The sequence below is a fragment of the Phaethon aethereus genome, assembly GCF_964289735.1.
Source record: "Phaethon aethereus genome assembly, chromosome: 2".
In the NCBI taxonomy this organism is placed as follows: domain Eukaryota; kingdom Metazoa; phylum Chordata; class Aves; order Phaethontiformes; family Phaethontidae; genus Phaethon; species Phaethon aethereus.
Genome location: NC_138582.1, coordinates 13,189,476 through 13,208,045, shown reverse-complemented (window position 1 = coordinate 13,208,045; position 18,570 = coordinate 13,189,476). Strand labels below are relative to the sequence as shown.

The window sequence follows — 18,570 nt, the reverse complement described above, 5'->3', positions numbered from 1 at the left end:
GTGTTGGACTGTAAAGCAGTGTCTACAGTCATTGCATGCGTATCCCGGCCCCTCCCCATGCTGGACTTATGGAAGGAGAGAAGGAAATCGTCACAGGGCAAAGAATTAAGAGCGGATAATAATTCACCATCATTTCACAGGCAAGAAGAGGCATCTCCTGCCAGCTGTGAGCGTGGATGCTGGATCTGAAAGCCCAGGGTTGGGAGGAATATCTGCAACCTCATTGTGTGGGATTCTTCCGTGGCATTTTCAGAACTGCTATTACAGAGCCAGGCACTAAACGCGGGGCCACATGGGTGCAAGGCTGGCACCACGCTGCGTCACTGGGGCGCACGCCCCACATCGGTGATGTCAGAGGGGCTTTGCCTCCCCGAGCACTTCTTCTCTCCTCCTGTACGGAGGCAGCTGTAAATCACTGCAGGTTTTGTTATCTTTTGTAATCTTACAGTTTAACCACGGCAAGGATAATGAAAATAATGTTAACATTTCTAGGCTTGACTGTGAATTATCCCACTCTTACAACCAGAACACCTGTCTGTTTGGCACGCTGGCCTTCCTCCCACAAAACGCGCCTGCCATCTTCTGGCCAGGCCACCAGGCGTGTCGCGGCTGGCTGGAAATTCGCTTTGCAGTGTCTGTACCGAGCGGGCTTTTCCAGTTGTTAACGCAACCAACCAAGCAAGAAATTAAATGTTGCTGTTGGATGTGAAGTTCCCCTGTCAGAGAAGAATTGAGCTTTCAAGCTGTGCAAAACTCCTCTCTCGATTCATAAGGATTTGCGTGAGTTTTTCCTTTCATCTTCATACCTGCAAATAGCCCGAGAGTTTCATTTATTCCAAGTCTAAAGGAGACCTTAGGCCAAAAGAGTCATTATTAAGCTGTTTTTACATTTAAATAACAAGTTTCAGTGGCTTTTATGGGAAACCAATATTGAGGAAAACTGCAATGGTGGTTTTCATGAACATTTATTAAACACCAGTGTTGCAGTAGAACATGAAGCTGAGCAAAGTTCACCTCGTGTCAGGTTCCAACACAAATATTTGATGTGGCTCTAATCAAAGCCAGTGCTAGAGCTGGTATCACCTTAGGAAGCTTCAAGGAATTTGCTAACTAGGAGTAAAACTTTGTTTAGAAGTCAAGCATTAAATTCTGAAAATGATTCTTTGCTCCTCGCAATCTTCAAAACAAAGCTGAATCTCTTTCTGAAGAAAGCAAGTTATTTTAGGTACAGGAACTACCGGTTGGTATTTCACAGTCTGTTGTGCAGCACCTTACATTGCACGCTCATAACTGCTCCCTTTAAAGCCTATGACTAACCCACAAGAGCAGAATGATGACATTTTTTTTTTCCAGGTTAAAGCCATCCTGTAGGAAAATGAAATCACATCAAAATCAAAACACTTTACAAACTGCATTGCATTAAGGAATTTGAAAGAAAAGTGAGAAAAGGCTATGACGATGTTTTCAAAACAGGACACTGATATGCATTTTCAATATCAAATGTAGTACACAGTATATCTTTATAATGTATGCATATAATCTACATCCTATGCATATTGTATGTATACATATATATATATCAATGCAAAGAATATTGAATCTTAAAAATAAATACTTGAATTGCTCAGAATATATTTTCAGTGCCTCTGTTTTAAAATATAAAACTGGTTCATAAAACAGAAAATCTGTGCTCCATATCGCTTGCAGTTGAGAGAGAAAGTGTGGGAACTGCAGCCACCTGTACGAGCACGTAAAGAATCAGCCAGGCTAGTTTCAGCGCCCTCCCAAAATTTACGAGGCCACTTCCGTCATCGCTGATGGAGACTCTGCTATTCAGCCCTTAGTGGTTCACTTCCCTCACCCAGCTTAAGTCAAATGAAGGGTTGGGAACCATCCAGCTTCCCTGGACAGGCAATGAGAAGATGTCTCCTCTGACATCTCTGGAGGATTCCACTTCTTCAAAGACAAGTGCCTAAGACAGTGGGTGTCTGTCTCTTCATTGACTTCTCTGGAAGCCTGGACAGTTAACATAGAGTAGGCTTTTAGACAGCACTCAGCTGAGAGGAATCCCACCCCAGGCGTCTGGAGGTGGTGATAAAACCAAAGAGCCGAAATGAGCTTATTTCTCTCCGTTAACAGAGGAAATGAGGCTGACTGGATGTCCAGCTTCAGCTCTTCAATGTCAGGCAAAAGTCTGCTGGACATTAGTCCAGATTTCTGCATCAACCCCATGAAATTTATCACCATTTATACTAAGGTCTGGGTTTCCCTGGGAGAAGAAAAGCTAAAGCTAGACTGGTCATTGCTCCGAACCTCCTTTTGCACTATACTAAAAATCACCTACACTCTACTTTGTGTGAGCCAAAACTACCCTCTTCTTCCCACCCCCTCATCAAGATGGTAGCTATCTGCAGTCTGAATTACACTAACCCCTCTAACCCAGCCTCATGCATGGTTAATCACAGAATCACAGAATCACTAAGGTTGGAAAGGACTTTCAAGATCATCAAGTCCAGCCATTAATCCAGCGCCACCATGTCCCCTGAACCATGTCCTGAAGTGCCACATCCACACGTTTTTTGAACACTTCCAGAGATCGTGACTCCACCACCTCCCTGGGCAGCCTGTGCGAATGCTTGGCCACCCTTTCAGTGAAGAAGTTTTTCCTAATATCCAATCTAAACCTCCCCTGGTGCAACTTGAGGTCATTTCCTCTTGTCTTATTGCTTGTTACTTGGGAGAAGAGACCAACAGGCACGTCGCCACAACCCCCTTTCAGGTAGTTGTAGAGAGCAATAAGGTCTCCCCTCAGCCTCCTCTTCTCCAGACTAAACAACCCCAGTTCCCTCAGCCGCTCCTCATAAGACTTGTGCTCCAGCCCCCTCACCAGCTTTGTTGCCCTTCTCTGGACACGCTCCAGCACCTCAGCATCCTTCTTGTAGTGAGGGGCCCAAAACTGAACACAGGATTCAAGCTGCAGCCTCACCAGTGCCGAGTACAGGGGCACAATCACTTCCCTACTCCTGCTGGCCACACTATTTCTGATACAGGCCAGGATGCTGTTGGCCTTCTTGGCCACCTGGGCACACTGCTGGCTCATGTTCAGCCGGCTGTCAACCAGCACCCCCAGGTCCCTTTCCGCCCAGCAGCTCTCCAGCCACTCCTCCCCAAGCCTGTAGTGTTGCATGGGGTTGTTGTGACCCAAGTGCAGGACCCGGCACTTGGCCTTATTAAACCTCATACAGTTGACCTCAGCCCATCGATCCAGCCTGTCCAGATCCCTCTGCAGAGCCCTCCTACCCTCCAGCAAATCAACACTCCCACCCAAATAGTACTCGGACCTGTCTTTTTGTCGTCCAGATTCAATGATTTACAAACACATTGCCGAAGGCTTTTGATGGGAGCAAGGTTAGGATCCTCCTCCACCGTGGAGAATCTTTCAAGAAGACCACATTTTCTGCTGTGGCAGGTCTAGTTTCCAGTATAATTCAGATCCTCTCTATTTTTCTCTCTCATATGTTGTCTGTGAACAAATATGTCCCAGATTAGCTCTTCTGAAGACTGAAATCATCCTGAGAGATGTTGTTTTAGCTAAAACCAGAAAACTATTCTTTCCACTATGCTTCATTAATCAAAAAATGCTACAATACAGAGCAGCTGACACTTTCAGTTGTTTTTAACTAGTTCTACGTTAGCTAACTGGTGTTAACTAGCTTGGCGTGGCCTCACCGGTGACCAGCAGTACGATTTGGGCCAGTGAGCCGTTTTCAGTTATCAGGGATTAGCTAAATTTAGTAGCCCACAGATTAGCAAATAGCTCCTGTTTGGGGCAAAGGGCAGGGGAACTAGGGGCAGGGTTCTTCTGCATGTGGCTGCAGAAAACTGAGCTTCTCCACTGCAATTTTTTCTGCTAAGGCTTTGTACCGGTAGCGGAGTCCAGCGCGACTGGCAATTACAGCGCAAACCTCAAGACTGTTTGGTAACACCGAACGTAGCCCCACCGAGAAGCGGAGGAAAGCTCCGGCAGGCATGACGGGGAGATTCTACGAGGCAGGGTTTTCAGGAAGACCACATTTTCTATGTCTAGTTTCCAGTATAACTGTGATTTTCTCCACTTTTATCTTTCACAAAACAAGCAGTACAAATGGTACAATGCCTGTCGAGCCCCAGGCTGAAGGAACTTGCCTTGCTCTTTATTATTTCTCTTTGTAACTTGGGGGTTCTACAACTGTATTCCAGATGTTGCTACATATCTGAGGGAAACAGTTCTACAAGGCCTTTGCTTTGCATATATTGAATTAGAATAGCCAGATCTTGCCTTTCAGCTGTACAACGCGCCGCATGCAGACATGCATCACCTCATAAGGGGAAAAAAAGTTGAGTGTAACGTGTAATTATTTTTGCTAGCTATAAAAAACAACATATAGAGCAAGGTTCTATATGTACAGCTGCTATTTAATTTGTGGTTTCAAAGGGAAAATTTTCATTAATGAGGTTAAAAATTAACACTGGATCTGCATTTTATTTATTACATTTACAGCTGTATAACAGGAAGCACAGCTGAGGTCAGAGAAACTGCTATGATGGCAGCATTTGCTCTTCCATGTGCTCCACACAAAATATCACAATCACTTCTATTTCTCCCTCTCCATCAGGCACACCATTTCTGAACCGTTTTCTGGCATTTGAAAAAATCAGCTGCACCAGCTGTCGGGGTTTTCCAGCTTCCCACCTGTTTCAGCAAAGACACATTTTTCTTTGGACAAATAGATATTAAGCTCACAAGAAGTAATAGCCAAGAACAGCTACAGAACAGAAACTAATTTTAAAATCCAGAAAAATATTGAATATCAATTCTTATCTGCTCCGAGATACTTTAAATATATTTCATTACTTTAACATTCTAGAGTTTTTCTATTTCTATTCTTTTACTGAGTATTTGTGTCATTTGTAGTAAAGTATGCTGCCTTTTCTGCCATGGATTAATAACAAGATTGGAGGGACTGGGAAAACCATTAAGAAATGGTACGATACCCAACAGGCAAGCACGTAATTATTGCCTGTCTCAAGCAAGATACACTCAAACAATCAAAAATCATGGCAGGAGACAAAGGCACACTTGGTGACAATAAAAGAAAGGATCTTTATTATTCTTTCTTTTTACTTGCTCAGTTAAGTCTTTAAATCGGGTCTGGAATACGTAGTTCGCAGCTCTGGGAAAGAAACCTCAGCAGCAGAAGCCACAATGTGTGGGGAGCGAGTTACGAAAGACAGACATTTCTCCATGTCGTGCTCGGAAAACAACACAGCAGCAACAAGCACAGTGTAGGTGAAGGATCAGGGAGGAGCGATTTTAAGCGGTGCATTTCCCAAAGGGCCCGGCCCAGAGGAGAACTGGAGCCAAGAACGCCAAAAGCGAGCGCTGCGCTGAGCACGGTACCTCCGGGCGGGAGCTGGGCTCTGGCTGCCCACCAGACGGTGGTGTCCGCGGCCGCCATCTTCGCAGAGGCAGGAGGCCGGTGGCAGGCGGTAGCAGGTCCCTCTGCAGCCAGAGAGACACCAGGAAGGGGCTGTAGATATATTCTACGTCTCTCTCTTTTCTTGACTCCTTGCTGTGTATGCTGGTCACAGGTAGGAAAGGAGATTTTCAAACGTTACCTTGATTTGCTCTTTTTCTTTTCAGAAGAAGACACAGATCTAAACTGTTCTTGGGTAAAGACTATTAATGTCTTTAATTATAATATTAAAAATAGTCAGGTGAGTGTAAATAGTTTCCATTGAACCTTAATATGTTAGTCTTTAAATATTTTGCAGGCACCACATCTGAAGTGCCTCCTACGAAAGTCACCAAATCACAGAATCACAGAATCATTAAGGTTGGAAAAGACCTTTAAGATCATCAAGTCCAACCATCAATGCAACACCACCATGCCCACTAAACTATGTCCTGAAGTCTATCTATGCCGAAGTGCAGAACAAGATGTTGGACACAGGAAGGGCCACGCATCTGGCTGTGTTAGCTGGCAATTCATTCTCGTTAATAGCGTGTGCACTGACAAAGCCACGAACGCGGCGTTCAGGCAGGCAGAACTGATGACACAAGCTGAGGTAATGAGCAGCTTTACCAAGGCACGGCTGGGTGTCACCCACATGCTGAACCCACCAACGCCTGCAGTAATAAAACATTGGTATTTGGCCTTTAAAAATATGCAGGTATGCTGGTCTCTTTTATGCTTGAGTATCATCCCAGGAGAAGAAAAGCCACTTCAGGTTCCTTTCATGATTCTTGGGTTTTGTTTCAGTCCAAAATATAGATGTCCTTACTGGTTCTAATGGAAAAGCTGTTATGACAAAATGAAAGATATACTGTACAGGGCCTTATTCTTATATAAGGAATGCAAAATGATATTGCATCATTCACGTCAAAAGGTATCTGGGAAGGAGTAATTAAATTTGGAAATAGTTAATGGATTGTTGCATTCATTGCAAACTAAAACGAATTTTTGACATGCACATTTTGTGTTGTTTTTCTTAGCAGCCAACTGTTTTTCATTCTTACCAGATTTATTGTTATTGTATCAGGCTAAATTTACTTGTGGTATTTCAAGGCAAAGAAACTGTGTGTATTTAAAGCTTTTCAGGATCTTGCAGTTACAAAAAAATGCATTTTTATTCTATTTGCTTATAAAAATGTGATTTTTGCAAGACCATGTGATTTTGTAATATCTGATGTAAGCATTGGCGTTACTCCAATAAAACCTTTGGCTTGAAGGGCTCAGGAGAGCGCTTAAGCAAAAGGAGGAGTTTTTAAAACTCAGAAGTTGTTCTGCCGAAAAAGTGGTTTTAGATGTGGCACAGACACTAACCATGGCCTTGGCAGACTGCTTGAGAAAGTATGCGGTTCTACCGTTCCATGAGATAATAAAGATCGCTTTATGTCCAGTTCAGCGCATGCTACTTGCACAGCTGCAGTTCAAGGTAACCACGAGATGCTACACTTGATCATGTGTATTTATACAGTTCCTCGTGTTCTAAAAAGCTCAAATTGAAGAATTTTAATAGCTTTTGAAAAAATGTATGAATTTTGACCACTCTGAGCTGTCAAAATTAAAAAAAAAATTTTTTTTTCATGCGAGAGCAAAACCCCAACCTTCTGCCACATGTGGTATACAGAGCAGCAAAGAATTCCAGTGATTTATATTTGTTGTTGCAATAAATTGATCTGCTACTTTCCGACTCATAGCCTGATATAGGAGGTGTATTAAGCTATTCGGAAAGCATTTTTGAAGTGTGAAGTTCTTATTTACTGTGAAACAACTCCCTAGGGCATGTGCTTTTGTGCTGCCTTGTCATGGGGTGTAGGCCCGACACCTGACACGTTTACCAAGGCAGGTACGCGCAGCCGCAGCGACGCGTGGAACAACCTTCGTCCGGGAGTGCAGGACTATTCGCGCTTAACAATTAATCTATATAGACCAAGAAAGGAGTTTTCTGCTTAATTTGTTTCTTAGTTTATGAACAAGAAATAGCAGAAGTCCCCAACGAAGAAAACTTTTTAAATAGGAGTATTAATATGAATTTACTTAGAATAGGATTTAACCCCCAGATTAACGAAGGGTTTAGACTGCATTTAACCTAAAATAATATGACAAATTTCCCTGAATTTGTTTGTATAACTGAAGTGAATTTGGTGGAGTTATGCTTGTGCAACAAAGTTGAATTTGGTTTATGATTCCACATTTGAAACTATGTAGTGCAAATTGCAAAATCAAAAATATCCAGTAGGTGTCGTCGTCCTACACGCGTGATAATCAAGTTTAGGTTTTCTTTTAATCGAACCTAAAGGAAAAGTAGGAGTCTTAAAACACCGCAACGCGTATTCCGAAGAACATGCGTAAAAAATGTATGAATTTGATCTGACACGCTTTACTAACACTAGGGTTTTGGGAATGTTTGCAACCTGGAACTGTTTATGCACAAAGTAATTTGCAGATATCCATGACTGTACTTACATGCCTAAGTAACATCTGTAAAATATGCCTGTAAATGCATGTATTTAAACCTGAAAATCCATTTAATGGATTCCATTTAATTCACATGTCTTTACAACGATATAAATATGTACTACAGCATTGTCTCTGATCCTGAAGCCTGTATTGCAAAAATAGATTTAAGATCATCTTTACTGATGAGGATATTAAATGAAGTTGGAAGGGCCTCGGGAGGACAGGGAATTACATTTATATAAATAGTGTTTTCAAGTTGTTGATTTCTTCAAATGACACCTCATATAAATAAATATTTTCACGTGGATTAATGAGAATTATCAAGCATCCAGATCTGCTCGATTTACATTGCTTTTCACTTCAAATCAAGTACTTTTCTTTGGATTCAGCAGCTTTGTACTTACTTGAGGAGTAAAATTACTCAGGCAAGTCTGAATCAGTGTGATTCAGTCACCTTCAAATCAAAGAAAAATAAACACTTTTCACATTTTAAACCCTAACCTCTATTATTTGGCATGGGGACACTTACTAGGTCAGAGTTATGCCTTTCAGCATGTGATTAAAACATGCACTTTGTCCACGGCCATGGATTTTGTAACACAATCCTTTAGCAATCTGGCAACATTTCTGGCTTTGTTAGCGTGGGGCACTGCTTAGGAAAGTTCATGTGCAACGCGGTGGCTGCCTGATCCAAAATCCTTTGAAAATAACTGAAAGAATTCCAAGGGCTTAAGCCGTGAACTAGTCAGGCACGTGAAAAGGCTGAGCTATGGCAGGTGAAGCGGGAGGCAGACGCTGGTGGGGAACGGCCGCATGGCAGATGCTGGCGGGCGCTCAAGGCTATTTCACCTGGGGCCTGAAACCCGCTTTTCATTCATGCAAGCGATGGGGTGGGAAATGCGCATTTCAGATGGGCTGACACTGATTACACATTTGCATCTAATTTATTTTTTAATCTTTTTTTTACATCAAGTTGGTTTGAAGTTTCCAGTGACCCCTGGAATAAAAAATACAACTAAACAAAAACGATAAAAACAAAAAATACAACTACTAGTTCGTCTGCGGCCTCTGTGAAGATGCACGGGGAAGGAAGCAGGTCTTCAAAGGAAAATGTCTTTTTTCCATATGATCATGATCTATGGTTGTGCATTGAGCAAGACAGAGCTTTTGCATCACACACGAAAGAACTGGAAATTCCCCTAAAGAAAAACTCATTAGTTCTTCAAGGTGAACTACTCATTCAACAGCCAGGAAACGATTAACTTTGCGCTCTGCCACCCGCCCACAGGCAGCAAGGTGGTGAGATGGCAGCCTTGCCCACAGCCAGAGGCAGGTTGTCTGGTGAAAAAAAGTCACTGAATCACAGAATCATACCATGGTTTGGGTTGGAAGGCACCTTTAAAGGCCGTCTAGTCCAACCCCCCTGCAACGAGCAGGGACATCTTCAACTCAGGTTGCTCAGAGCCCCGTCCAACCTGACCTGGGATGTTCCCAGGGATGGGGCATCTACCACCTCTCTGGGCAACCTGGTCCACTGTTTCACCACCCTCACTGTGAAAAGTGTCTTCCTTCTCTCTAATCTAAATATACCCCCTTTTAGTTTAAAACCATTGCCCCTTCTCCTATCAATACAGGCCCTGCTAAAAAGTCTGTCCCCATCTTTCTTACAGGCCCCCTGTAAGTACTGGAAGGTTGCAGTAAGGTCTCCCCAGAGCCTTCTCTTCTCCAGGCTGGACAACCCCAACTATCTCAGCCTGTTCTCACAGCAGAGCGTTCCATCCCTCTCCTCACCGCGCCGAGCCGCGCCGGGCCCGCGGCAGCGTGCGGGCTGGCTGGGACCGCGGAACAGGGGAAAGCTTCCCTCCGGTGAGGCAGTGCCGTTAGGCACACGAGCGATGGGTCCGTGGCGGCGGATGGCCGGTCTTTTCGCTTCCCCAGAGGGGAAGGTGAAGCTCCGCGGGACCGAGGCACGATGGGCGAGGCCCGCGCTGGCGCCGAAGCGCTACCCGGCCCAGTTTCTGCTCCCACCGCCGCACCGGCCCGCCGCACACCTTCCTCCCGGGTAGGGCCGCACCGTCCGCTCTCTGGGAAGCCGGCCCGCCGGCCGCGCGGGGCGGCGCGGGCGGGACGCCCCCCGGGCGGCCCCTGAAGCCCATCTCGCGCACCGGCTGCCTGCGGAGCGGCTGGGGAGCCGACCGAGCCCGCCCCGCGGCGCCACGCGCCGCCGCGTCAGTCCGTCCGGGCCGCGCACGCTGTTGGGTGGCAGGCGGGAGAGGTGGCGGCGGCGCGCGCCGCTCCGCCCCCTCCCGCGTGCGAGCCGGGGGCGGGGCCGCGCACTGCGACGCCCGCGGGGCCCCGCCCCGCCACCTCGCCCCGCCCCCGCGGCCCGGGGGGGGGCAGGCGCTTGCCGAGGGAGCGCAGAGGAAGATGGAGGCGGCGGCGGCGCGGTGGGGGGCCTGGCCGAGCCGGGCGGCGGGCGCGGGGCGGTAGCGAGCCCGCCGGCCGCCCGCCCCCTCCGCTTTTTAAGAGGTGGGAGAGGTAGTCCGCCTGCCCCCTCGCAGGGGATGGCGGCGCCGGGCCCTCCGCAGCTTCCGTGGCTGCGGCTGGGCCCGCGGCTGCGGGCCGGGCTGGAGGTCGCGCTGCGGGTGCCCAGCCTGTTCCTCATCGACGCCATCTTCAACTCGTTCCCGCTGCCGGGGGGCTCCCTGTGCGCCGCGCTCCTGGGTGTGCTGCTGCGGCTGCTGGGTGAGAGACCTTCCCCTCCCGCCGCCGGCCGGGCCGGCCGCCGCCCGTCCCCTCCCGGCTCCGGCCTTCGCCGCCGGCCGGGGTCGGCCCCGTCCTCGCCGCTGTCTGCCCCCGCCGCCCGTGTTTACAGCCGCGGGAAGGGCACGGTCGCCGTTTCCCTCCCCCATCCCCTCAGCCCTGCTGCCGGCCGCTGTGGCGGCCTGTCGCTCTCCTCCCCCCTTCCCGCCGTCTCTTTCTGCCGCCCTGCTCCCTCCCTCCCTGCCCTCCTGCGGGCCGCACCGCCGGCCCCCGCTCCCTGCCCGCCCCGCCCCCACCCCGGCCCCGGCCCGCTGTACCGGGCGGGGGCCCGGCGGAGCCCCGGGGCGGGCAGCGCCATGTGCGCGAGGCTGCGCCCCCCCACCCCTGGCGGAAGACATGTGACCTCGTGGCGATAGATTTTGTGGGTTTTGGAGGTATTTTAGTTGTTTGTTTTTTTAAAAAAAAGCACTTTGGAGAGTGTGATGCCTTCCTGAAATACGCTCTTAAATCCTTATTTTAGGAACAGCGGTCAGAAATGTGGGGAATTGGGTTCCCAAATGAAAGAAAAGTCTCTTGAAAGTTGCTTTTTTTCCTTCCCTGGGGCGAAGGCCGAAAATCACTCGTATCGCTGGGTGATACTGTTTTCAGCATTACTTGGAAGCTTGCATTCTTACGTAGCCTCAGCTGGGCTGGAGCCCCACTCTGCTAATTGCTGTACTGCTTATGCTGCATCCTGCGTGGCATCGCGGAGCTGGGAGTCCTGAGGCAGGAAGGAAAGGAGAATCCAAAATATAGCAAGAGTCTCTTGCAGGCCTGTGACATGATGATTTTGTGTTTTACTTGATGTTTATAGGAGAAAAAAAATAGGAAGGAAATTGGTGGTCTGGCTATTGGGGTAGGGAGCGCAGAAGAGCGGTTAAAAGGAGAGGCGTGCAGGGAGAAGCATGGTGGTGACGGCACAGCAAAACTTGAGGAGCTGGGGGGAAAAAGTAAAGGATAGCCTATAGCATAACCTGTAGTAAGACAGCAGGTAAGAGGAGAGCGAAAGTAATGAAGCAGGTGCTTTGCTGGGGCTGTTTCTCCTGTAGTAAAGGATGCCTGGGGAAGTGACATGAGCGGCGAGGCAAAGGAGGTCCCGGCCTGCCTCCTTTGCCTGGCATTGCCCTGGTACTGACAGCTCTGGGGTGGAGAGCAGGGGTTCTTCCTCCTTACTCCCCATTTGCTTGATCCTTTGTTCCATGCTTATGGAATTGCTAAGAATGCTTTCACACTGATAAGTCCTTTTTTTTAAAAAAATGACATTGCAAGCACCTCACCGATGTAACTTTAGGAGTTCTTTGTCGTATGATCCAGCCACTGCAGGAAGTGCCTTGAAATGAATCTCATGTAAATGAGAATGGTGGATGTGCTATTCTATGATCTCTCTTAAGCGTGTGATATTGGGACTAACAGATTAAGGTGCTTTTTAGGATGGCATTTATGTGATCACTTTTCTGGAAGGGTTTGGGGGGGAAAAAAAGTGGGCAATCCCAGCCTCCTACGAAAGAGCTTTGGGAATGGTTTATGCCAAGAGACCTATCTTGTACTTTGAGACAAGTGGTCTGTGGTTCCTGGCATTCCAAAATGAAAGAAAAATTGAAATGTAACCACTCAAAGATGATGTTAAAGACTTTCTATGTGGTTCAGACAATGGAGTGCATTTGCATCTATTTTTTCCTCATTGAATTTAAGGATTACAGGGTTGGGGTTTTGCTGCTATTAAGAAAAACCAAAATATTTATTTTGGATCATTCTGTATTTAAATAGAGTAGAAGTTGCCCTTTTAGTTACCATTTGCAGGCTTTGAAAGACTGATCCAAATTTTTCCTGTAGCACAATACTGTTTGGCATGGGAACAACGCACAACTTGTCCCCTAGAATCAAAGACTGTAGCTCTAGAGAGATTTGATTTCAGGGGTGATGTTGAACAGTTCTGAAATATTCTGTGAGTACATCTCCTCTAGAATGCTAATAGAGATCTGTATGATTTTTAAGACTTTTTACTGCAGGATTCCTTGGTCTGACTTTTCCATCACTTATTTTCTGTACAAATACATAGTTATACGCAGCACAGAACTAAGTTCTACAACTGGAGTGCAATATTTTCTTTAATCATAGAATCTTTGGGTTGGTGGGGACCTTTAAAGACCATCTAGTCCAACCTCCCTGCAATGACCAGGCAAATCTTCAACTTGACCAGGTTGCTCAGGGCCCCGTCCAACCTGACCTGAAATGTTCCCAGGGATGGGGCATCTACCACCTCTCTGGGCAACCTGTGCCAGTGTTTCACCACCCTCATTGTCATAAATGTCTTCCTTATCTCTAGTCTAAATCTACCCCCTTTTAGTTTAAAGCCATTACCCCTTGTCCTATTGTCCTATCAATACAGGCCCTACTAAAAAGTCTGTCCCCATTTTTCCCATAAAGGCCCCCTGTAAGTACTGGAAGGCTGCAGTAAGGTCTCCCCGGAGCCGCCTCTTCTCCAGGCTGAACAACCCCAACTCTCTCAGCCTGTCTTCAGAGAGGAGAGGTGTTCCATCCCTCTGATCATTTTTGTGGCCTCCTCTGGACCTGCTCCAACAGCTCCATGTCTTTCCTGTGCTGAGGGCTCCAGAGCTGCACGCAAGACTCCCATTGGGGTCTCACGAGAGTGGAGTAGAGGGGCAGAATCACTTCCCTTGACCTGCTGGCCATGCTGCTTTGGATGCAGCCCAGGACACTGGTTGGCCTTCTGGGCTACAAGCGCCCATTGCTGGCTTATGTCCAGATTTTCATCCACCAGGACCCCCATTTCCTTCTTGGCAGGGCTGCTCTCAATCCCTTCATCCCCCAGCCTGTACTGATAGCGGGGGTTGCCCCAACCCAGGTGCAGGACCCTGCACTTGGCCTTGTTGAACCTCATGAGGTTCACATGGGCCCATTCCTCGAGCTTGTCCATGTCCCTCTGGATGGCATCCTGTCCCTCAGGCGTGTCAACCGCACCACTCCGCTTGGTGTCATTGATGAAGGTATTAAAGAGTACTGGTCCCAATACAGACCCCTGAGGGACACCACTTGTCGCCAGTCTTTTTAATTAACCTTGCTTTGTCTCAAAGACAATGTTTACCTTTCATACCTTTGCATGTCTTTTTTTTGGCTGAACTTACGTGAACTGATGCAGCAGAACCACCATCCGCAGGACTCTGAAACTGTTACTTCAGACTGCAGTCCCTCCTCAGCAAGGACACTGATTTTTGAGAGGGTTACTAAGTAGTGTACTCTCTAGAAAGATGTGGAAGCGAGTAGAATGGCTGGGGCTAGGGGAAAAAAAAAATATTGGCAGCTCCATGTGATTAAAATACTGATGTGTAAAGGTAATTGAACTCTGCCACTGACTGAAAGCTGAATCCTAGGTAGTATGCTATGATAAAGATACTGACAAATTGCAGGAGTTGAGGGGAACAAATGAGAGGGAGGGATTCATTGTAACACGAGAAATTATTTTAGAAGTAAATGCTGTATTAGGAGGCCATACTGGAGACAGCCAGTGATGGGCTGGCACAGATAGGAATGGTAAAGGTAAGCAGCAATGTGTACAGAAACGTGAGACAAATCCTACCAAAGGAGGAACTGCAGCATGTCCTGTCAGAGGGAAAATGGAAAAAGAATTATTGTTTGGTGAATGCTTTGTAGGGCAGGGGAAGGTGCCATGGCAGGATGGACTCAGCGAGGTTAAATGGAGATGGGGGGAGAATGGAGAGATGCTCCCCTCCCCTTCCAACCCAGGTGGCCTCCTGTGCAGTCTTGACATTTCTTTGGAGGGGGGCGGGTTGTGACTTTTCCACACAAGTGCTGGCAGAATGCTTTACCTTTTGTTAGTCCCTCTTTAGAGGAACCCCTAGGTCTAGCTTTTCTATCGACTCATTCTAATACTGTTTTTAGAGATGTCTTGCGTGTGAAATGTCAGTATTTTAAGATGACCTATCGTCTCTAAATAACAGGCCTGTTACTGCTACGAAGAAAGACAGGTTTTGTTAACAGGCATGTTTCAGAGCAGCCTGCATAGTCCAGAATGCATGTCATTTGGCTCAAATGATCAGAATTATGTAAATAATGAGCTTGTTACAGGTGTGTGAGCCTTTTCTGTGACTTCTGAGAGAAGACAGTACAAACTTGCCAGCAGTGTTAACTTTCCCATAGGTGTTTATGGTGGTTTATGTGAAAAGGTGATGCAACTGTCAAGCTTACTTTAAAAAAGTGCTGTATGTAACAAATACTCAGCTTTTCATGGAAGAACTGGGCTGTGGTATAAGGCACTTTCTGAAAACTGATTGAGGCGTTTTCCTCAGCCAACTCCACAAGGTTACTAGGTTAATGATTAGTTAAGGAGAATGTTTTTATATCAGCCAGTGCTGCTGGCAAGGAATACTGCTAAGGTGTATTAATAACTTTTTTTGTAGTCTGCCTTTTGCTATTTGATTCATGTTGACCCTCTCCCTTCTTATTCAGTCCTCCAGGGTGAGTTTTTGGGGGTTTGTTGGTTTTTGTTGTGTTCTGGTACATTGTTTGTTTGTGTTTGATATGAGCAACTGGCAACACTACTGGTAGAATCAAATGCTGTGTCTTAGCAAAGTGTTTTTTATTCCCATGATCCCTTTTTTTTTTTCCAAACACCTGATTATGGAGGATTTGGGACAAGCTCAAAAACAAGCGTCAGAAAAGACTGATGCTGTCCTCCAGTCAAAAGAGGATTACTTGTGATTTCATTAGTTGTAGTGCAGAGATTGAAAGCAACTTACAATCAAATGTAAGTTGTAGAGATTGAAATCTATCCAAACTGGTTTGGATGAGAAAGCAGTTGCCTAGACTGGAAGCTGACTGAGAAGCCCAAAACAAAGGCAGTTTCCTGAAGAAAAAGATGTTTAAGGAAGTGAATCTAGTGATAAGTGCTGTTTAATTTAACATATGTTAGGGCAGAGCCCTTACCTATCTAGTACATAGTGAGGAAATTCATAAGCTGCACTACAGAAGGAATTTACTGCAAGGTCATAAATGTAGTATCAAGGTACTATAGATGCTGTGGTAGGATTTCTCATAGGAAGGTGCAGACTTTCCCTCATACTGACCATGACTCGAAAGGTTAGCAAACAGGAACTTCAAGATCTAAATCTGACTTCTAACAAGTAAAATGCAAGTTCACACTGGCATTGGAAAAGGGGCAGTTGGTGCAGTTTTGGGTTCTGTGTACAAAAGCTTTGTATTGCGGAAGGTCTTCTCCATGAGACGTTTGTTTCAGGATGCCTTATCAGAAATGAAGGCAAACTGAAGGGAACTGGAAGGTAAGTGTGCTCCCCCAGTAAACTACAGCAATTTTTTTCAGTATTTTCCCGTTAAAGGGTTTAGCTAAACTGTTTTGGCAACTGTTATCTTTAGTACTCCAGCTTGGACATCTGTAGTTGAGTGGTTTGCTTCAGTGAACTAGGGGACTTACTAAATTTTACTCATTTACTCAGTATTAACTTTGACTATGAAGGTGATGCTGTATCTGGTAATTCTGTCTGCTTTTAGAACTTGTCTAGCCTTAGCTTTCAAGACTAAGGCTGAAAGGCTGGGAGTTGCCACTGCTCTAGTCTGAAACAGCAGGTGAATTTAACAGTAACTGTGACTTAATGCTTGCATTGGCTTTGTTGCAGCTGTAGTGCACAGGTGTATTAAATGCAGAGGTTAAGTCATCCTCTTGTCTGTCCTCTGAAAGGGGCACTGTTGGTAATGCAAACTTATGGGTGACTAATTGCAAGTGATCTGTTAAATGTAGCTCCAAAGCTCATAGGTTAAAATCAGTTCTTGAGTTTCTGCTGAGAACTAAATTATTTCAATCTGGTTTTAGGTGTCTTTGTATCCAGTGTTGTTCTGGTCTTACAACAGCGAGCACTTTTCAAGTTTTATATGATCGCCTCGGCGTTTCTGCTGGCTGTGACCTCGGTGTTGGTGAATTACTATGCTTCTTTGCACATAAACTTCTACAGTGCCTACTACACAGCCGCATTCGGAATTCAGATCTTCCCTCATAAAGGACCTTCACTCTGGATGGCACTGTCCATCCTTCAGCTTACCTTTGGAATCGGATATGTTACATTGCTAAACGTGCAGTCCATTTACTCTCAACTCATCATCCTGGATATCCTGATACCTGTAATTGGCTTGGTTGTTGAATTACCTTTAAATGTCCGACAGACACTAGTTTTTATTTCAGGCCTAGTTCTGACACTAAATACCACAGCCATTTTACTTATGAAAATTAAATGGTTCTATTATTCGGTACGGTATGTTTATCTGCTGGTGAGGCACATGTATCGCATTTATGGATTACAGCTGTTGATGGAAGATACTTGGAAAAGGATTCGGTTTCCAGCGGTACTGCGTGTCTTCTGGCTGACGAGACTTACAGCACAAGCTGTGGTATTAACATATGTTGTAAAGATGGCTGAAACCAATACAGAAGAAAAATTCTTCTTGATATCGTGGGATAACTGTTGGGAACTGATTTGCAGTCTGATCATAAGTGGGTGTGACTCAACTCTAACTGTGTTAGGCATGAGTGCCGTCATTTCCTCAATAGCGCATTATTTGGGACTTGGTATCTTGGCCTTCATTGGATCAACGGATGAGGATGACAAAAGGCTTGGTTTTGTAGCGCCCGTCTTGTTTTTCATTTTGGCTTTGCAGACAGGTTTAAGTGGACTGAAACCAGAAGAACGATTAGTTCGCCTCAGTCGAAACATGTGCCTTTTGTTAACTGCAGTCCTGCATTTTATCCATGGAATGACAGACCCCGTGCTGATGTCTCTCAGTGCCTCCCATGTGTCATCGTTTCGCAGACACTTCCCTGTACTGTTTGTTTCTGCTTGCCTTTTCATCCTTCCAGTTCTGCTCAGTTACATCCTCTGGCACCACTATGCACTAAATACGTGGCTTTTTGCAGTTACAGCATTCTGTGTAGAGCTTTGCCTAAAAGTAATAGTTTCTATCACTGTTTATCTATTGTTTATGATTGATGGCTACTATAATGTGCTATGGGAAAAACTTGATGATTATGTCTATTATGTTCGTTCAACTGGCAATATTATTGAGTTTATATTTGGAGTAATCATGTTTGGAAATGGAGCTTACACAATGGTTTTTGAATCAGGAAGCAAGATTCGTGCTTGCATGATGTGTCTGCATGCATACTTCAACATCTACTTGCAGGCAAAGAATGGCTGGAAGACTTTTATAAACCGCCGGACTGCTGTTAAGAAAATAAACTCACTTCCAGAGGTAAAAGGAAGTCGGTTACGTGAAATCGATGATGTCTGTGCAATCTGCTACCATGAGTTCACCACCTCTGCTCGCATTACTCCATGCAACCATTACTTTCATGCACTTTGTCTTCGGAAGTGGCTGTACATTCAGGACACTTGCCCAATGTGCCATCAGAAAGTGTATATTGAGGACAAGGAAAATGCCAGTATCTCTAACAACAATGGGTTTGTGGCACCAAATGAAGATCCTGTACAGGTTGCTGAAGAAGCTGCTGATGCTGAAAATGAATTAAATGAAGATAATGACAGTTCCGAGAGTGATGAGGAAGATGATGACTGTGTGGCACAGCACTTGAATGAGACTCTTAATGTTGGCTCTAACTCTCTTGGTGATTAAGATGTCCTTTACTAAGCCGTGAGGTATTTGTTTAAGGTTGACTTTGACAGTATCACTTTGTAGTTATTGTACTTAAGCACAACAG

General features: G+C 45.8%; 1 protein-coding gene across 1 annotated transcript; it reads left to right on the top strand.

Annotated features, from left to right (window-relative positions):
• Nucleotides 1-10,516: 10,516 nt before the first annotated feature.
• On the top strand, nt 10,517-18,485 carry RNF139 (ring finger protein 139; the record flags this gene model as incomplete). The annotated part of the gene is made up of 2 exons (XM_082015093.1): nt 10,517-10,751; nt 16,675-18,485. The coding sequence occupies exons 1-2, from the start codon at nt 10,571-10,573 to the stop codon at nt 18,483-18,485; spliced, it is 1,992 nt and encodes a 663-aa protein (XP_081871219.1). The 5' UTR covers nt 10,517-10,570.
• Between the last annotated feature and the right edge of the window lie 85 nt (nt 18,486-18,570).